Genomic DNA, 16127 nt, shown 5'->3' on the forward strand with positions numbered 1-16127 from the left:
GACAGGCAATCAAGACAGAGTGCAAGCTTTTAGTGGAAAGATGTACTCAGTTTTGGATAAGTTTAATTTAACTTAAATTTTTTAAATTATTATTAATTTAAAATTAAAATTAAATTATATCTATGATTACCTACGTGGAAATGCCCATGAAGAAGCTGGGAGAGGATTCTAGAGCTCCAGTATGGGCTTATGGTTTTTTATATTGATAAATATTAAGAAATTATATTGAATTATACCTAAATTTTTTGGATAAAAAGACATTTCAAATGCAAGCTTGAGATATTTCTCTTTAAAACTACATATATATATTTTTAAATCTTCTGGGATTATTAGCTACCTCAGTACAAATAGGCAGGGGCTTAAATTCCAAGTTAAACTTGAAATTAAAAATAACTTGATGAAGATGGTGACTCACATAGAAATTCAAATTTATCTGAAATATTTTTAATGTAAACACAATAAGTGTCTACAAAGGGTCTTTAATGCATCCTGTTGTAAATTTAAAAGCATTCTATAATTATTTCTTACCCTTTAAGTTTCCAGGTTCTAACTCCAAGACTTTTTCACAATCCTGAAAAGCACTATTCCAGTTCTGTAATTTGATTTCTGCTTGAGCTCGATTGTTATAGGCAGCTACAGTGGGAAGTGCTGAAATGCTCCTATAAAAGAAACACTTATTGGCAACAAGCAGGTCTACAGTAAACATAAGAATATACAGAAACTCAGCTAATGTTGTAAATAAAGCAATTATAGCCTGTGTTGAGCTGAACTGTGTCCCCCCAAAATTGATTTTTTGTAATCCTAACCCCACAGTACTTCAGAATATGACTGTATTTGGAAACAGGGCCTTTAATGAGGTAATTAAGGTAAAATGAGGTCATGTAAATGGGTCCTAATCCAATAAAATTGGTGTCCTTATAAGAAGAGGAGATTAGGACACAGACATGTATAGACAGACTATGTGAAGACAGAGGGAGAAGAGGGCCACCTACAAGCCAAAGAGAATGGGCTTAGAAGAAACTAACCCTACCAACACCCTGATCTCAGGCGTCTAGCTTCCAGAACAGTGAGAAAATAAATGTTTCTTGTTTAAGTCACTCAATTGGTGGTACTTCGTTGTGGCAGCCCTGGCAAACTAATACAGCCTGTATCATCAAAAGTAACAAAATATATTTCTGCAAACATACTAAATCAACATTTAAGATGGATGCTTAAATATTCAGTTAATAGGTTTACAGTCAACTCAGGCTTTAGAGGTGCCATAGGAATTCAAAAACCCATAGATCTCCTAAAAAAACATTTTAGTTAATATCAAATATCAAACACATCCTTTTGACTTCTTGGAACCTAATACAAAAAAAATGGAGCAATCAATCACAATTAATATCCTTTATTCAGCTGTTACTGTGTTAACAGAAACATTAGTTTGCAATCTAAAAGTAGATTAAACTCCAAGGAAATGACAATAAAGTAATTTAACTGAAGGAAACAGTGAACGGTAGTCAGTGGGATGAGGAATACAGACTTCAAGAGAGCAAACTTTGCTAGATTAATGGTATGTGTGCAAAATAATTAATGAAAAGAAGAATTTAAAGTCTACTTAAGTTGGTTAGAGCATGGTGTTGATAACACCAAGGTCCAGAGTTCAATCCCTGTACTAGCCAGCCGCCAAAAAAAAAAAAAAAAAAAAAAGATAAAGTCTACCTAGGTCTGGCTGGTTAGCTCAGCTGGTTAGAGCATGGTGCTATAACACCAAGTTCAAGAATTCGGATCCCCAAACTGGCCAGCCACCAAAACACAAAAAAGTCTACCTGGCTATTGCTTAAAAAGTTGATTTGGAATGCTATAAAATAATGAATACCCAGACAGAGGAAAGATAAGTGTATCAGTGCACTGAATTTACTAAATCTAGAAGAAGACTAGAAGATAAAAATGGAAAAGTCACAAAAAGAGTCGATTTACTAACACCATTAAAGATGAATACAAATAAATTACATGGCTGGGCAGAGACCAGTTATGGAAAATACATGTAAGGGTAAATAATAAGAGTACCTGACACTGAGTACTTCCCACAGGCCAGGCACCAAGCACTCTGCATACATAGCTCATTTAGTCCTCATTACAATCCATGGAGGAGTTATTACTGCTCTTCCCATTTTACAGAAGAGAAAATACATGCAACAAAAAGGTTAAGTACAGTGCCACAGCCACAAGCTAGTAAATGGTAGAGTCGAGATTCAAACCCATTCTGCTCTCTTCGCCACCATATTATGCTGCATTTCAGCACGCTTTTATTTAATCCTCACAGCGGCTATAGAGGAGGATTATAGCCTCATCACATTGAGGAAACTAAGGCAAGAGAAGTAAAGAATCTGCCCAAGGTTAGAAAGTGGCAGTCTGAGTTCCCTTAGCCTTCATTACTATGCTGCTTTAATTCTTCAGCTATATGACTCCTCAAAAGAAGAGGATAAGAAAAATGTTGTTACCCACAATAGACATGAGAATCTCCACTGGTGGAAATCTACAAGGAGAGAGAGAACAATATTGGGGCTGACTTCCAACTGCCTGAACAGCAGAGGCTGTACAGAATGAATAATCCTTCAAATATCCTCTTCACCTTGTGTGCTCACTTAAGCAGTGTGAGATAAACTTCATTAGAGACAAACAACACTGAAGAAAATCTTACCTTCTTTCCAAAGATGGAAAAAAAACATTGTACAGAGTTTAATTCTAAGGTGGTACTAGTGATTCTATAAGCACAGTTTGTCTGTAATAATATTTTAGAAACTGAGTGTACTTTTCATAGACTGTTAAGAAATTCAAAAGTTCACATAATGTTGCACTGAAATGGCATTAATCAAAGAAGTAAAAAATAAAATTAAAGAAGTTCATAGAACAGGTACTTATTGAATATCTACTATGAACCACGTACTTTGCTGGGCACTGGGGATAAAATGGTATTTTAAAAAAGGTGACAATAGAAAAATAGCTTTGCCCTGTCATTTCCCTAAGAAAGCACTGCATTTACCCACAGTAGGCCAAAAAATGGTAGGAAAAAAAAAAAACACTTGACAGGCGGGCTCTGCTCTTTCAGAGCTTACAGTCCAGTTAGAATCCAATCACACAAATGTAAATTGAGCCTCCCACAGGTGCTACAAAGGACAGGTAAGACTGCTATAGGGCCCATAAATTGGAGGGCAGGGTGGGATAAAGTGGAGATTAAACCTAGTGAGGAAGGTCAGGGAAGACTTCGCCAAAGAAATAAGGCATGGGCTAAGATCTGAAGAATAAGTTAGAGTTAATGAGATAATCAGAGAGGGGAAAAGCACTCTAGATGGGGGACCCAGCATGTACAAAGGCCCTATATTGGGAAGGAGCACCATAAGTACCAGGATTAGATACAGGCAGTCTGAACGCAGAACCCACATTCTTAACCTCTGTGCTGTGTATATTTTCTGCTGAGTTCCTTTCAGATGACTTCTATTCTCTCTATAAAATGTGACAGTTAGGTCCTCTGTCAAAAGTGGAGGTGGGGTGGGAGCTTAGAGGTTGAGAAAAGTATTGAACAAACAAGACAAACACAAGCAAATTTATCATAAATCACAAGTACAATAACTTGATTGATTCTGACATAGACTATTTAGCTTATTTATATTGTTTCAACAACTAAAACATCATCATTTTTTAAAATGGCAAGTTTAAGCCACCACAAAAATCTACTCACCTGGTATAATACATCACTGCCTCTTCATAATCTCCTGAGTTGAAAGCTTCATTTCCTTTTTCCTTTTCACGAGTGGCAACAAAATCCTTTTCCTTCTCAGTGAGACCTAGAAATAAATGTTATCTGCTATATTTGAAAATATAACTTAATTGAATTTTTTAGAAGTTTAAATCCAAGAATGGTAAATTAACAGAAGTAGAAAATCATAAAATAAATAAGAGAAAAGAAAGTATCTTCTACGTTTAGAGATATTTTTCTTGTTTTAATTTTAAGCATTCAAAATGTTTAAAGACTTGTTTTTTTTTTTAATGACCAGTTTTGTTTTACTTTAAAGATGCTGGCCGGCCAGTTCGCTCAGGTGGTTAGAGCACAGCCTTGTAACACCAAGGTCAAGGGTTCAGTTTCCCATACTGGCAAGCTGCCAAAATAAAATAAAGATGTGTCTATGGACTTCAAAAGAAAACAAATAAACTGCCCCATTTTTTCATTTTGGGGGGAAAAAATTGAGGAATTTGGAGGAAAAAGAGGTTTGGAAAAGAGGAACAAAAAACAAATGAATTACAGTAAGAAAAATAGGTTTACAGTTTGAAGTCCTACTTAATTTAAGTATTATAACTATTATTCATATAAAACTAAGTGTTAAAAGATAGAAATGAATTTGTTAGAGGTAGTTAGCTCTAGAAGAAAATCCATAAACTTTTAATGAAAATCTACAGCACTTAAAGACAATGTCTTCTAGGTCAACAGTTTTTATTATAATTCAAAAAGTTTAAAGACTACAAAATTATTCTTGTTTTGTTCCCCAATTACCTCCTGTGTCTATTCTTGTCTCAATTTTAGACAAATGTGACTTGTTGTCTAGTACAGTCTTTTCTTTGTAATCTTCATCAATTTTTGAACATTCCTTTTCCACGTCAAATCTTAAATGAAAGAACAACAAAAACTGAAAAAAGTACAAGCCAAAAAATAAAAGGTATTATTGATATTCTTACATATGCATTACGGTGCCTTTGGATACAAAAAATGCATAATAGTTTGTATTTCAAGTCATTTGCATTCTTTCTTAAGAAAACGTGCAATTTAGAGAGGACTTATATATTAATCAGATCTAACCTATTCAGAACTTTGTAATTAAAATTGTGACTAATTTCTCTTAACTTAAAATTTTCTTTTTTATTTTGAATGGGAATAAGGATTACATTAGTTGTTTTTGGTTGGTTTTATAAATAAAAAGATGTAGTAGTTTTTCATTTAATGAAAAAATGGGATCAAAAAGTGCTTAGACTAGATACTCAGCACTCTACTAATGTAATTTGGTATTCCTGACATGTTCAAATTTATAATAATTATTTAAGAAGTTAATAACAGTATTTTATGGTAGAGAAGTTTTCAGTGCCAAATTTTTACACATAAATAAATATAAAACATACTTATCCCACTCTGCATAATCCCTTGGAATTTTCTTTTTAGCTGGCATACTTTGAGAATACTTTTCCTGAAAGAATAAAATCATATTCTATAAGACATATTTAATCTAAGATTAGCAGGTTTTAATGTAAGTGCAATGAAAAGTGCTGAATTAAGATATGCAAATAGAATGGATAAGGAAAAAAGGTACCTTTGAAGTTAGAACTTCAGTATTATAATTATTAACATAATAATATAGAGCAGATATAAGATTTTAAATTTGTAGTTAATTCTGAAAACAGTCTACAGATTCTTATGTATGTATATAAAATTTAAAAGGTCATGTGTGAAACATGATTATTACTGATTTTCTTATAATAAAAAGTATTACACCCCAATTCATTCTTTTAAAACCTAGGCATTAGAGAAATAAGAATAACTATTTGCTGTATTAGTCAGAACTGTTCTGTTTGCAATGACGGACTAATTCTATTAAAAAAGAATAAATTATCAGCTATCTAACCAAACCGATGAAAGTGCAAGGGCACTGCTGGAAAAGGGATTCCTATACCTTTTTTCCAGCACTCCCTTTCTCCCCCATCCCTAGTCGCCGCTCCTCTCTGCTCACTGACTTCATTTTCCTCTATAACTACTTGCTTTCTCCATGTAGCAGGAAACATTCCAACAAGCAGTCTGAGATTATAACCTCACAGCCCTCTCCATCAGAGAAGAAAAAGAGAGTGACTCTTCTCTCCATCTTCAGTTAGAAAAATCCCAGGGAAGGACACTGATTGGCTAGCTTGGGTCATGTACCCATCCCTGACCACATACTAGCTTGGAGCTAAGTGGCCCAAACTAGGTCACATGCCCATTGCAGATGATGGGGAGCAGGTTCTGCACCAGAAGGGAATCAGAGGAAAGCAAACAATAGCCACTATACTCACAAAAAGTTAAACTTCCAGAGAGAGTACAATTTTATGCTACATAAGTACTAAGAAATGTTAACTTAAAAAAATATAAATCTATGTAGTCTGAAGAAAGGAAGTATAGCAGAATTAATAATAATAAAATAAAGTATGCTCAGTTAGTTAAAGCATCGTGTTATAACACCAAGGTCAAGAGTTCAGATCCCTAAACCAGCCAGCAGTCAAAAAAACCAAAAAAACAACACAAAACAAAAAATAACAAAGTAGGGACTGATTTGTTTTTATTTTTATTTTTTATTTTTCAGTGGCTGCCTGGCTGGCTGATTTGTTTTTAAACGATTACATGTCTTCACTATCATTAGGGTTGGGTTTGCTAATAGATGATTTAGTAATACTAGGAACTATAAACTGATGAAGAAGTACTATGCACTTCTTACAGGCTCAATAAATATCACTGAACTCTATTTCCTGCTTATAAAGGTAATATTCTCAATGCTAAGATGGTATTATGGGTTAAACTGTGTCTCACAAAGTGATATGGTAAAGTCCTAACTCCTGGTACCTGTGAATGAGATCTTATTTAGAAATACGGTCATGCATTACTCAACAACAAGGATATGTTCTGAGAAATGTGTCATTAGGCAATTTTGTCCTTGTGCAAACATCATAGAGTGTGCTTACACAAACCTAGGTGGTCGAGCCTACTACACACCTAGGCTATATGGTACAGCCTATGGCTCCTAGGCTACAGACCTGCACAGCATGTTACTGTACTGAATACTGTGGGCAGTTGTAACAAAATGGTAAGTATGTGTATCTAAACATATCTAAACGTAGAAAAGGTACAGTAAAAATAGGGCAGCACAGTAGGTTAGTTTATACCAGCATCATCACAAACACATAAGCAATGTCACTAGGCAATAGGAATTTTTCAGCTCCATTATAATCTTACAAGACCAGCATAGTATATGCGGTCAGTTGTTGACTGAAATGTTGTTATGCAGTGCATGACTGTAGGGTCTTTGCAGATGTAATCAAGTTAAGATAAGGTCATTAAGGTGGGCTCTAACACAGCAAGACGAGTGTCCTTATAAAAAGAGAAGAGACTTGCACAGAGGAAAGACAGCCATGTGAAGATGAAGGTAGAGACTGCAGCTATGCTGACACAAGCTAAGGAACACTAGGGTTAAGAAACTGTAGAAGACAAGGAAGGATCCTCCCTCTACAGGTTTCAGAAGGAGCATGGCCCTGCCAATACCTCAATTTCAGACTTCTTGCCTCCAGAACTGTGAAAGAATAAATTTCTGTTCTTTTAAGCCAACCAGTTTGTGTTACTAATATAGGTGTTACAGCTTAGTTTAAAAAGAGCACTGATTAAACACCAGCATTTGGTTCTCAAATACCTACATGTGACAAAAAATATCCCCCTTAAGAAATCAAAAAATAATGTAAATTGGTTTGACCATGGTAATCATTTCACAACATGTACATATATCGAAACATCATGTTATATACCATAAACATATACAATTTTAATTTGTCAGTTATAACTCAATAAAGAAAAAATAATAATAAATAAAAAAAATGTGGATCAATAAGAATCTCAGGAGACAAACTCAGGTGTATGGGATAAAATATAATATGAAATATATTTTTATATTATAAGAGAAGGCAATGCTACCCGAGTTTGAAAGTTGGGACGTCAAGTGCCCCCTCTACATATTTCATAGTACCCTATTTTTACTGTCACAATCTATAACATACTACAACTTTTTGATACTGTGATACTTTCATACCCCTGAAAATTATTGGTCAAATTGAGTTATGCAGATCTTCCAAATATTCACAGACTTCATTATACAATTAAAGAAATCACATTTGCTAATATCCCTTTGGAGCTCATCCGAACAGCCTTTCAAGTACATTGAATAAAATTTATAGGCCATTGATTTGGACTGAGCTTCTGCACTAGGCCCCAAAAGACCAAACCAAAATGGAGTCACTCGTGCTAAAGTTCCGTTATCACCAAACCTAAACTATATTGTTTATCTGACCTTCCTAGAAATCAGGAGAGAAATATAATAGCCAAATCTCCAAACAGGTCAACTTTAGCCTATGATAAGAAAGTCCCCTCTGCTTTAATCCTCACAAGGAAAGTGACCTGAAGTAACCTGATGTTAACCAATCCATTTTTGTCTTCCTTGTTCCTACTCAAGCTACCTTATAAAAACCAACTGTTCTGCCATGCCCAGCAGAGCACTTTTTCTAAATTTTTAGAAGAGATGCCACCCCGATTCATGAATCACTAATAAAAGCCAAAGACATCTTTAAACTAAATTTATTCTAATTTTGTTTTCTGACAAGTAGAAGCATCCCCCTTAAGGGGATATATTTGGTCACAAGCAGGTATTTGAGAAATGCATATGAATACTAAATCCTTAATTTGCATTGAAAGCTCAGATTTTCTCACTGACAACCAATAATGTCAGTTGTTTTCCTTAAAGTATGACAGGCCCACTTCACTCATTTTCAACAAAATGCTTGCCAAAACCCCAAGTCTGAATAACCATAGTTTGTCTGCCAGCCATTATGTCAAGCAAAAACAGTCTTCCAGAAAGAAGTGCCTACTTCAGCTCACAAGCGCTTTTCTTCAGATAACCATCATATTTCACTGCAGGGAAGTGCTTTCTGCATACTTCCCACTTTGTCACACAAAATACTGAACAGACATGTCCTTGAGGTTCAAGATTTAACAAAGTAAATATTTTATTGACGAATAGAGAAAAAGAAGATAAACACACAGTTTCAAATAATTAACCTGGCATAAGTAAGAACTATACCCCTATCACCAAAGGTATTTTTAAATTAACTTGGAATTTCTCACTGTGTGTTCTAGTACAGTTTGGTGCCATTGCCTTGATTTATGTTAAGGAACCAGCAGTTTTACCCTCAGTGGAAATATCAACACAATGAAAAAGATGAGACTTTATCATTATCTTTTTTTTCCAGTGCTTGGCCAGTACACAGAACTGAACCCTTGACCTTGGTGTTACAAGGCTACACTTTAACCAACTGAGCTAACTGGCCAGCCCCCTTTTCAGTATTATTTTTAAAATAGCATTGATTTTCTGCACCCCCTGAAAGGATCTCTGGGACTTCAAGGGTCCCCGGACCACACTGAGAACCTCTGTACCACTCGTCTGTCTACTCCACTGGACTATAAGCCGTTTGAGGGCAAAGATCAAGTGTTATTGTTATATTCTCAGAGTACAGACTTAGCACACAGTGGGCATTCAGTGCATATGAATTCACTGATTACAGATAGTGGCACTCTTACCATATTACTGTGTACCTCAGTTACCTAAGTAATTCCTACCTAATAGGGAGTAAAAATATCCAGGATGGTAAATTATCAGAGAGCAGAGAGATGAAGGGCTATGTATATTTTAAAAATAAAATTGAAGATTCAAAGAAAAGATGAGAATAACAAGAATGAGCTAACCCAGAATCAAAAGACCTGGGTAGCAGTGCTGTTGGAAATAACAGGGATGGGTGCCAGTTTCAAGTCAAGAAGAAAGGACCTGGAACTCCAACAGGCTCCTTTTCTCTGGAACCCATGGGTTAAAAAGGAGAGGTCTACATGACACCATAGGGACCAACCACAGAGAAATGATGAGGGGGGAAAACATGCACTAAACAGAGGAATGACTTCTACAAGTGCTTGATTTTAAATCCATAGTTAACTAAGTTACGAAAGAAGATACAGCCTCTGTACCTCTAATGAATATATAAAATTGTTCCCTGAAATTCTCCCACACTGAATTGCACCTTATGTGCTCATCAAAACTGGTCAGAGTAGAAGAGACAGGACAACAAAAGAAAAAAGAGCAAAGGCCATAAACCCAAGATGCAAGTCATCAAAGGAAAAAGCTGTTTCATTTTGGTCTCCAAGTGATGAGATGTAGCCTACTGACAAAGGGGACAGAACACAGCCGGCTGAAAAAATCCTCAACTTTCTTGCAGGACATAACACTTTGGCAACTCTGATTAAACTGAGTTATCCTCTTAATAATTAAACTGAGTTAGCCTCAACAACAACTCTCCCCTCCTACCATCCACAGTCCACACCAAAAAAGCCTACCTTGCCAACATGAAGATGGCCGTTTGAACCACGAACTGGAGGCAAATTATCTTCCATTGCTGGAGATGTTTCAGTGTCATGAAAGTGCATTTTACTTTCTTCTTTTTTAATTTCTGATACCCAACTCTGAGAAGAATAGAGAAAAAGAAGGCAAACACATAGTTTGAAATAATTAACCAGGCCTAAGTAAGAACACTACATCATAACTTTCTATGAGTCGATTTTTTTAGGTGCCAATTTGATCATGCCATTCTCTCCATCTGGAAAGCCCTTCTCCTTTTTTGTTTTTAATTGTGCTAAATACATACAACATAAAATTTACCATCTTAAACATTTTTAAGTGTTTGGGATTGTTAAAAGTGTATTCACATTGACGTTGCCCTTACTACTGTTCTCTTTCCCTTGTCTTTGTTTTTGGTGGCTGGCCAGTACAGGGATCTAAACCTTTGACCTTGGTGTTGTCAGCACCATGTTCTACCAACTGAGGAAACTGGCCAACCCTTTTATTTATCTTGCAAGATCGTACTCATCATCCCTTCCAGCAAAATTTGCCTGAACTCCCTGGTTGGGCTAAAAGGGCTCTTCCCTCATACACTATCATAAAGATTTTAAGTCATCTATTTATTCTTGGTCTCTCTCATCATACTGTAAGATCTTTGCGGGCAGGACCTATGTCTTAATCTTATCTTTGTGACCCAGTGTCTGTCACATAATAGGTTCTTAATAATGTTTATTAAACTGACTTGTCACAGGTGCCAGGGGAAAAAACTAAGCAAGAGATTTCTTTATTATCTGTGAAATTCTACTATTTATTATTCAGCAAATATATATTGAGGGTCTAATATCTGTCAGAGACTCTTATAAGCACTGGGATACAGCAATAAACTGTATTAACTGTCCTATCAGTATAGGAGGCAGGGAGGATGAAAAGGGGGCAAAGAGGATAAATATGATGAGAAAAAGAAAAGCAATAAGGGAAGAGGAGGAATTATAGTAAGGAAGGGAATAAGAGAGACTGGGGAAAGAGGGAGAAATGGAAAAGAAAGTAAAAAAGAAAGGGAAGTGAGAAGGAGACTCACTCAAGAAGCGGCCAGCAAGAGAAAGGACATGCAATGGAAAGCAGGCTCTGCAACTAAAACTAGGCTGTTTACCCCCTGAAACTAAAACCAAAAAACTCTGGTCATAAAATGTTATTTTTGACTTGTAGACTGATTACCAGATTTTCAAACTCAAGTCAATAAACGGTAAAATGTGAAAGCTGAAAGTTTTTAAAAAAAAAAAACCAGCATTCTGAGTTAGAGAATATTTATACCTCAAAATTGTTTTTACTTGTATTATTCATAGAGCTGGCTGGTTAGGTCAGTTGGTTACAGTACAGTCACCAAGATCAAAGTCACCCACACTGGCCGGCTGCCACAAAAAATAATAATAATAATAAAGAAAATAAATGATGATTCAATCTCAGGAAAATACGCTGAAGAAAATAAATTAAAACAAAAACTATTTCTCTAGAGTCTATTTCAAAAAATAATTTCTTAAGCAAAATGAAACTAGAAAGGTACTCAGAAAATATAGGTAAATGTGAGGGTACTTCAAAAAGTTCGTGGAAAAATTAGTATCATCTTTTAATTCTATTTTTCCATGAACTTTTTGAAGTGCCTGCATATGTACCTGGGGAAGAGAAAGTTTTCCTAACTATAAAAGGAAATGAAAAGATTATAAAGGATAAAATCAAGAGGTGTGATTACATAAAAATTTTAAAAATTATAGACACAAAATACACCATGCATAACATTTAAAAGGCAAACAACAAACTGAGGGAAAATTTAGAATATACAGAGGACAGAACTCTTACAAATAATTAAGAAACATATCAATAGAAGAATCAGTAAGGGACTTCTTCTGGTCTGATGGAGTCAGGGACTGAACTCACCCGCCTGCCTAAACTCTAGAAATCTGGGTAAAATACAGGAAACAACAGCTTTCAGACATTGGCCAATAGGTAGCACATGACAATGGTGCTTGAAAGAAGGGAAACAAATCAGGTAAGCCTTATACATGCCCCAACTTACTTTCTAGAGTTTCCAGACTGCGCAGAACCCCATGGCCTCACTGAATTCAGGAGACAAAAGATTGCAAGCAAAATTGGGGGCAAAATACCAGAAAGAAGGGAGTTGAACAGAGAAAGAGCTCTGAAGATAACCTAAATATCTCTGTATCTATGAAAGAGGTTGAATTCATAGTTAAAACCTCTCCTACAAAGAAAACTCCAGGCCCAGATGGTGTCAAGGGTAAATTCTATAAAATATTTAAGGAAGAAATAATACCAATTATACACCAACTTTTCTAGAAAATAGAAGAGAAGAGAACACGTACCAACTTTTTCAATGAAGCCAGCATTACCTTTTTCCAAAGACCAGACAATGGCATTACAAGAAAAGAAAACTACAGACCACTATCTCTCATGATCATACAAACAAACATTTTTCATGAAATTCTAGCAAATCAAATCCAGCGATATATAAAAAAAGATACAAAATTACCAAGTGTTTATCCTGGAATGCAAGGTTAGTACAACATTTGAAAACAGTCAACACAAAGAAAACCATATATTCATCTCAATAAATGCAGAAAAAGCATTTCACAAAATTCAAAACCCTCTCATCATAAAAATTCTCTTCGAACAAGAAATAAAAGGGAATGCCCTTAACTTGATAAGAGACATCTACAGAAAATCTAAAGCCCATTATAAAGCTAACATTATACTTGAGTTGTAGATTTTGCACAGATGTCCTTTACCAAGTTCTTCTCTGTTGAAAGATTTCCCCACAAGATCAGAAAATAAAAAAGAATATCTGCTCTCATCACTTCTATTCAACACTGTACTGGAGGTTCTAGCAAGTTAAATAAGGCAAGTAAAAAATAAATAAATAAGTAAAAGGCAGTCAGACTGGAAAAGAAGTAGTAAATCTTTTATTATTCATAGACAACATAATTCTGCAGGTAGAAAATCCAATAAACCCACAAAAAAGCTCCTAGAACTAATTTATGAATTAAACAAGATTGCAAGATACAAGGTCACTACTAAAAAATCTATTAGATAACTCTAAACTGGTAATGCACAATTACAAATTACAATTGGACTGTCCAGTTAGCTCAGTTGGTTAGAGTGCAGTGTTGTAACACCAATGTCAAGGATCCAGATCCCCTTACTGGCCAACCACCAAAAAAAAAAAAAAAAGTTAAAATTAAAATTCCACTGATATGAGGTATACAGAGTAGCTGAACTTATAGAAACAGAAAGTAGAATGGTGGCCCAGGGACTGAGGGAGGGGAAAATAGAGAGTAGTTGTTTAATGAGTACAGAGTTTCAGTTTTGTAAAATAAACAAGTTTTAAAGATTGGCTGTATGACAATGTGAATATACTTAATACTACTGAACACTTAAAAATGATTGAGATGAAAATTATATATTATATGTATTTTACAATAAAATTCATAACCAAAGTAAACTTAGAATAAGCAAACAATTGAAATTACAAAAGTATTAACATTTACAATAGCATAAAACATATAAAAACACTTAAGAATAAATTTAACAAAAAACATGCAAGAACTATATACTGAAAACCACAGAACATTGGTGTAAGAAATTAAAGAAGACCAAAATGAATGGAGAAATATACGATGTTCATGGCTTAGAAATCTCAATACTGTTAAAATGTCAGTTCTTCAAAAATTTATCCACAAATTCAACACAATCCTACTCCAAACACAAGCAAGTTATTTTGTAAAACAGATAAGCAAAGGACCTAGAAGAGCCAAAACAACTTTAAAAAGAACAACAAAGTTGGAGGACTTGAACTACCTGATTTCAAGATTTACTGTAAAACTACTACAACCAAGACAATGAGGTACTGGAGTAAAGATAGACATTTGGAATAATGAAACAGAATACAGGGAGTCGGAAATAGACTCACATACTGGCCAGCCACCAAAAATAAATAAATAAATAAAAATAAAAGAAATAGACCCACACATACATGGTCAATTGATTCCGGACAATGGTCAATGAGGAAAGAATAATCTTTCATTACATGGTGCTTAAACACTTGGATATGATATATGTATATGTGTTTGTATATGTACATATGTGTGTGTAAATAAGTATATATATATATCCCAAAAATAAAAGATCTCAGACCCAATTATAAGTTAAAACTAAAAACTTTCTAGGAGAAAATTTAGAAATTAGAAAAAGATTTCTTAAATAGAACAAAAAAGCCCAAACTATAAAAGAAAATTTGATTTTATTAAAATTAAAAACTTTTGCCCTTCCAAAGACACTGTTAAAAAAATGAAAAGGCAAGGCCCAGAGTATCAGAAGATATTTGTAAAACACGTGGACGTGTACTTTAGGGCCATGCGTGGCGCTGCTGCTGCTGTGCAGCAGGACTAAGTAAGCACAGGGACCAGCCGCACTGCACCAGGGCCCTGTACTGCACGGAGGAGCACAGCCTGCTACACTTGCAGGACTACAGCCTCTTCTTCAAGAATGTAACCGGTCACTACATTTCCCCCTTTCATGATATTCCTCTGAAGGCGGGCTCTAAAGAGGAAAATGGCATTCCTACAAAGAAAGCACGAAATGATGAATATGAGAATTTGTTTAATATGGTTGTAGAAGTACCTCGGTGGACAAATGCTAAAATAGAGATTGCCACCAAGGAGCCATTGAATCCTATTAAACAAAGGTGTAAAGGATGACAAGCTACGCTATGGGGCGAATATCCTCCCTCAAAAGGGTTATATATGGAATTATGGCGCCCTCCCTCAGACTTGGGAAGATCCCCATGGAAAAAATAAGAGCACAAACTGCTGTGGAGATAATGATCCTACTGATGTTTGTGAGATAGGCTCAAAGGTTCTTTCTCGTGGAGAGGTTATTCATGTGAAGGTACTTGGAATTTTGGCTCTTATTGATCAGAGTGAAACAGATTGGAAGTTAATTGCTATCAATGTGAATGATCCTGAAGCCTCACAATTTCATGATATTGGTGATGTTAAGAAGTTTAAACCAGGTTACTTGGAAGCTACTCTCAATTGGTTTAGATTTTATAAAGTGCCAGAAGGAAAACCAGAAAACCAGTTTGCTTTTAATGGAGATTTCAAGAACAAGGCTTTTGCTCTTGAAGTTATTAAATCTACTCATGAATGTTGGAAAGCATTGCTTATGAAGAAGTGTGATGGAGGGGCTACAAATTGCACAAATGTGCAGGTATGTGATAGCCCACTCCATTGCACTCAGGAGGAAGCAAGATCATTAGATGAATCAGCGTCATCTTCATTGAATAAAGAAAGTAGGAAAGAAGACCACGTGTGGCACTTCCTTGGGAAGTGATAGAACATTTGAAGTTGTGCCATCAAGGACTCCAAGACCCATTTTCCCCTAAGTGCTAGAGGCAGGCAGGTTTATGAGCATTTGCTGGCTTCCTATTGAAACTTTATTTTTTTCAAACTTTTTGAGATATGCAATATGTAAATAAACACTGAAATTTTTAAAAATAAATAAAGTACATGTACTTTACAACTCAATAATAAGAATACAAACAACCCAGCTTTCTTAAATGGACAAAAGAATTTAAAGATACTTCACAAAAGATATATGGATGGCAAATAAGCATATGAAAAAGACACTCAATATCATTAGTCATTAGGGATATGCAAATTAAAGCCACAATGAAATACCATTAAATAACTCAGAGGATGGCTAAAATTAACAAAACTGACAATACTAAGTGCTGACCAGGATGTAGAACAAGTGGAATTTTTTATACATTTCTGGCATGCTTGCACAATGGTATAGCCACACTGGAAAACATTTTGACAGTTTGCTCACCACTGGTAAATGGGTAAACTGTGGGATATC

At 35.2% G+C, this 16127-nt stretch overlaps 1 protein-coding gene and 1 pseudogene across 1 annotated transcript in view; one reads left to right on the forward strand and one right to left on the reverse strand.

Moving 5' to 3' along the window:
* SPAG1 (sperm associated antigen 1) overlaps positions 1-16127 on the reverse strand; it is a 77281-nt gene that overhangs the window by 57197 nt on the left and 3957 nt on the right. The window contains exons 3-7 of the mRNA XM_063079844.1: positions 10199-10324; positions 5155-5219; positions 4535-4644; positions 3725-3830; positions 529-659 (exon numbers count right to left, since the gene is read on the reverse strand). Of these exons, the coding sequence (XP_062935914.1) occupies positions 529-659; positions 3725-3830; positions 4535-4644; positions 5155-5219; positions 10199-10324 (538 nt within the window). The remainder of the gene's footprint in view (positions 1-528; positions 660-3724; positions 3831-4534; positions 4645-5154; positions 5220-10198; positions 10325-16127) is intronic.
* LOC134364135 (inorganic pyrophosphatase 2, mitochondrial-like) lies at positions 12214-15599 on the forward strand (annotated as a pseudogene).

Source organism: Cynocephalus volans, chromosome 15, assembly GCF_027409185.1.
Source record: "Cynocephalus volans isolate mCynVol1 chromosome 15, mCynVol1.pri, whole genome shotgun sequence".
Lineage (NCBI taxonomy): Eukaryota > Metazoa > Chordata > Mammalia > Dermoptera > Cynocephalidae > Cynocephalus > Cynocephalus volans.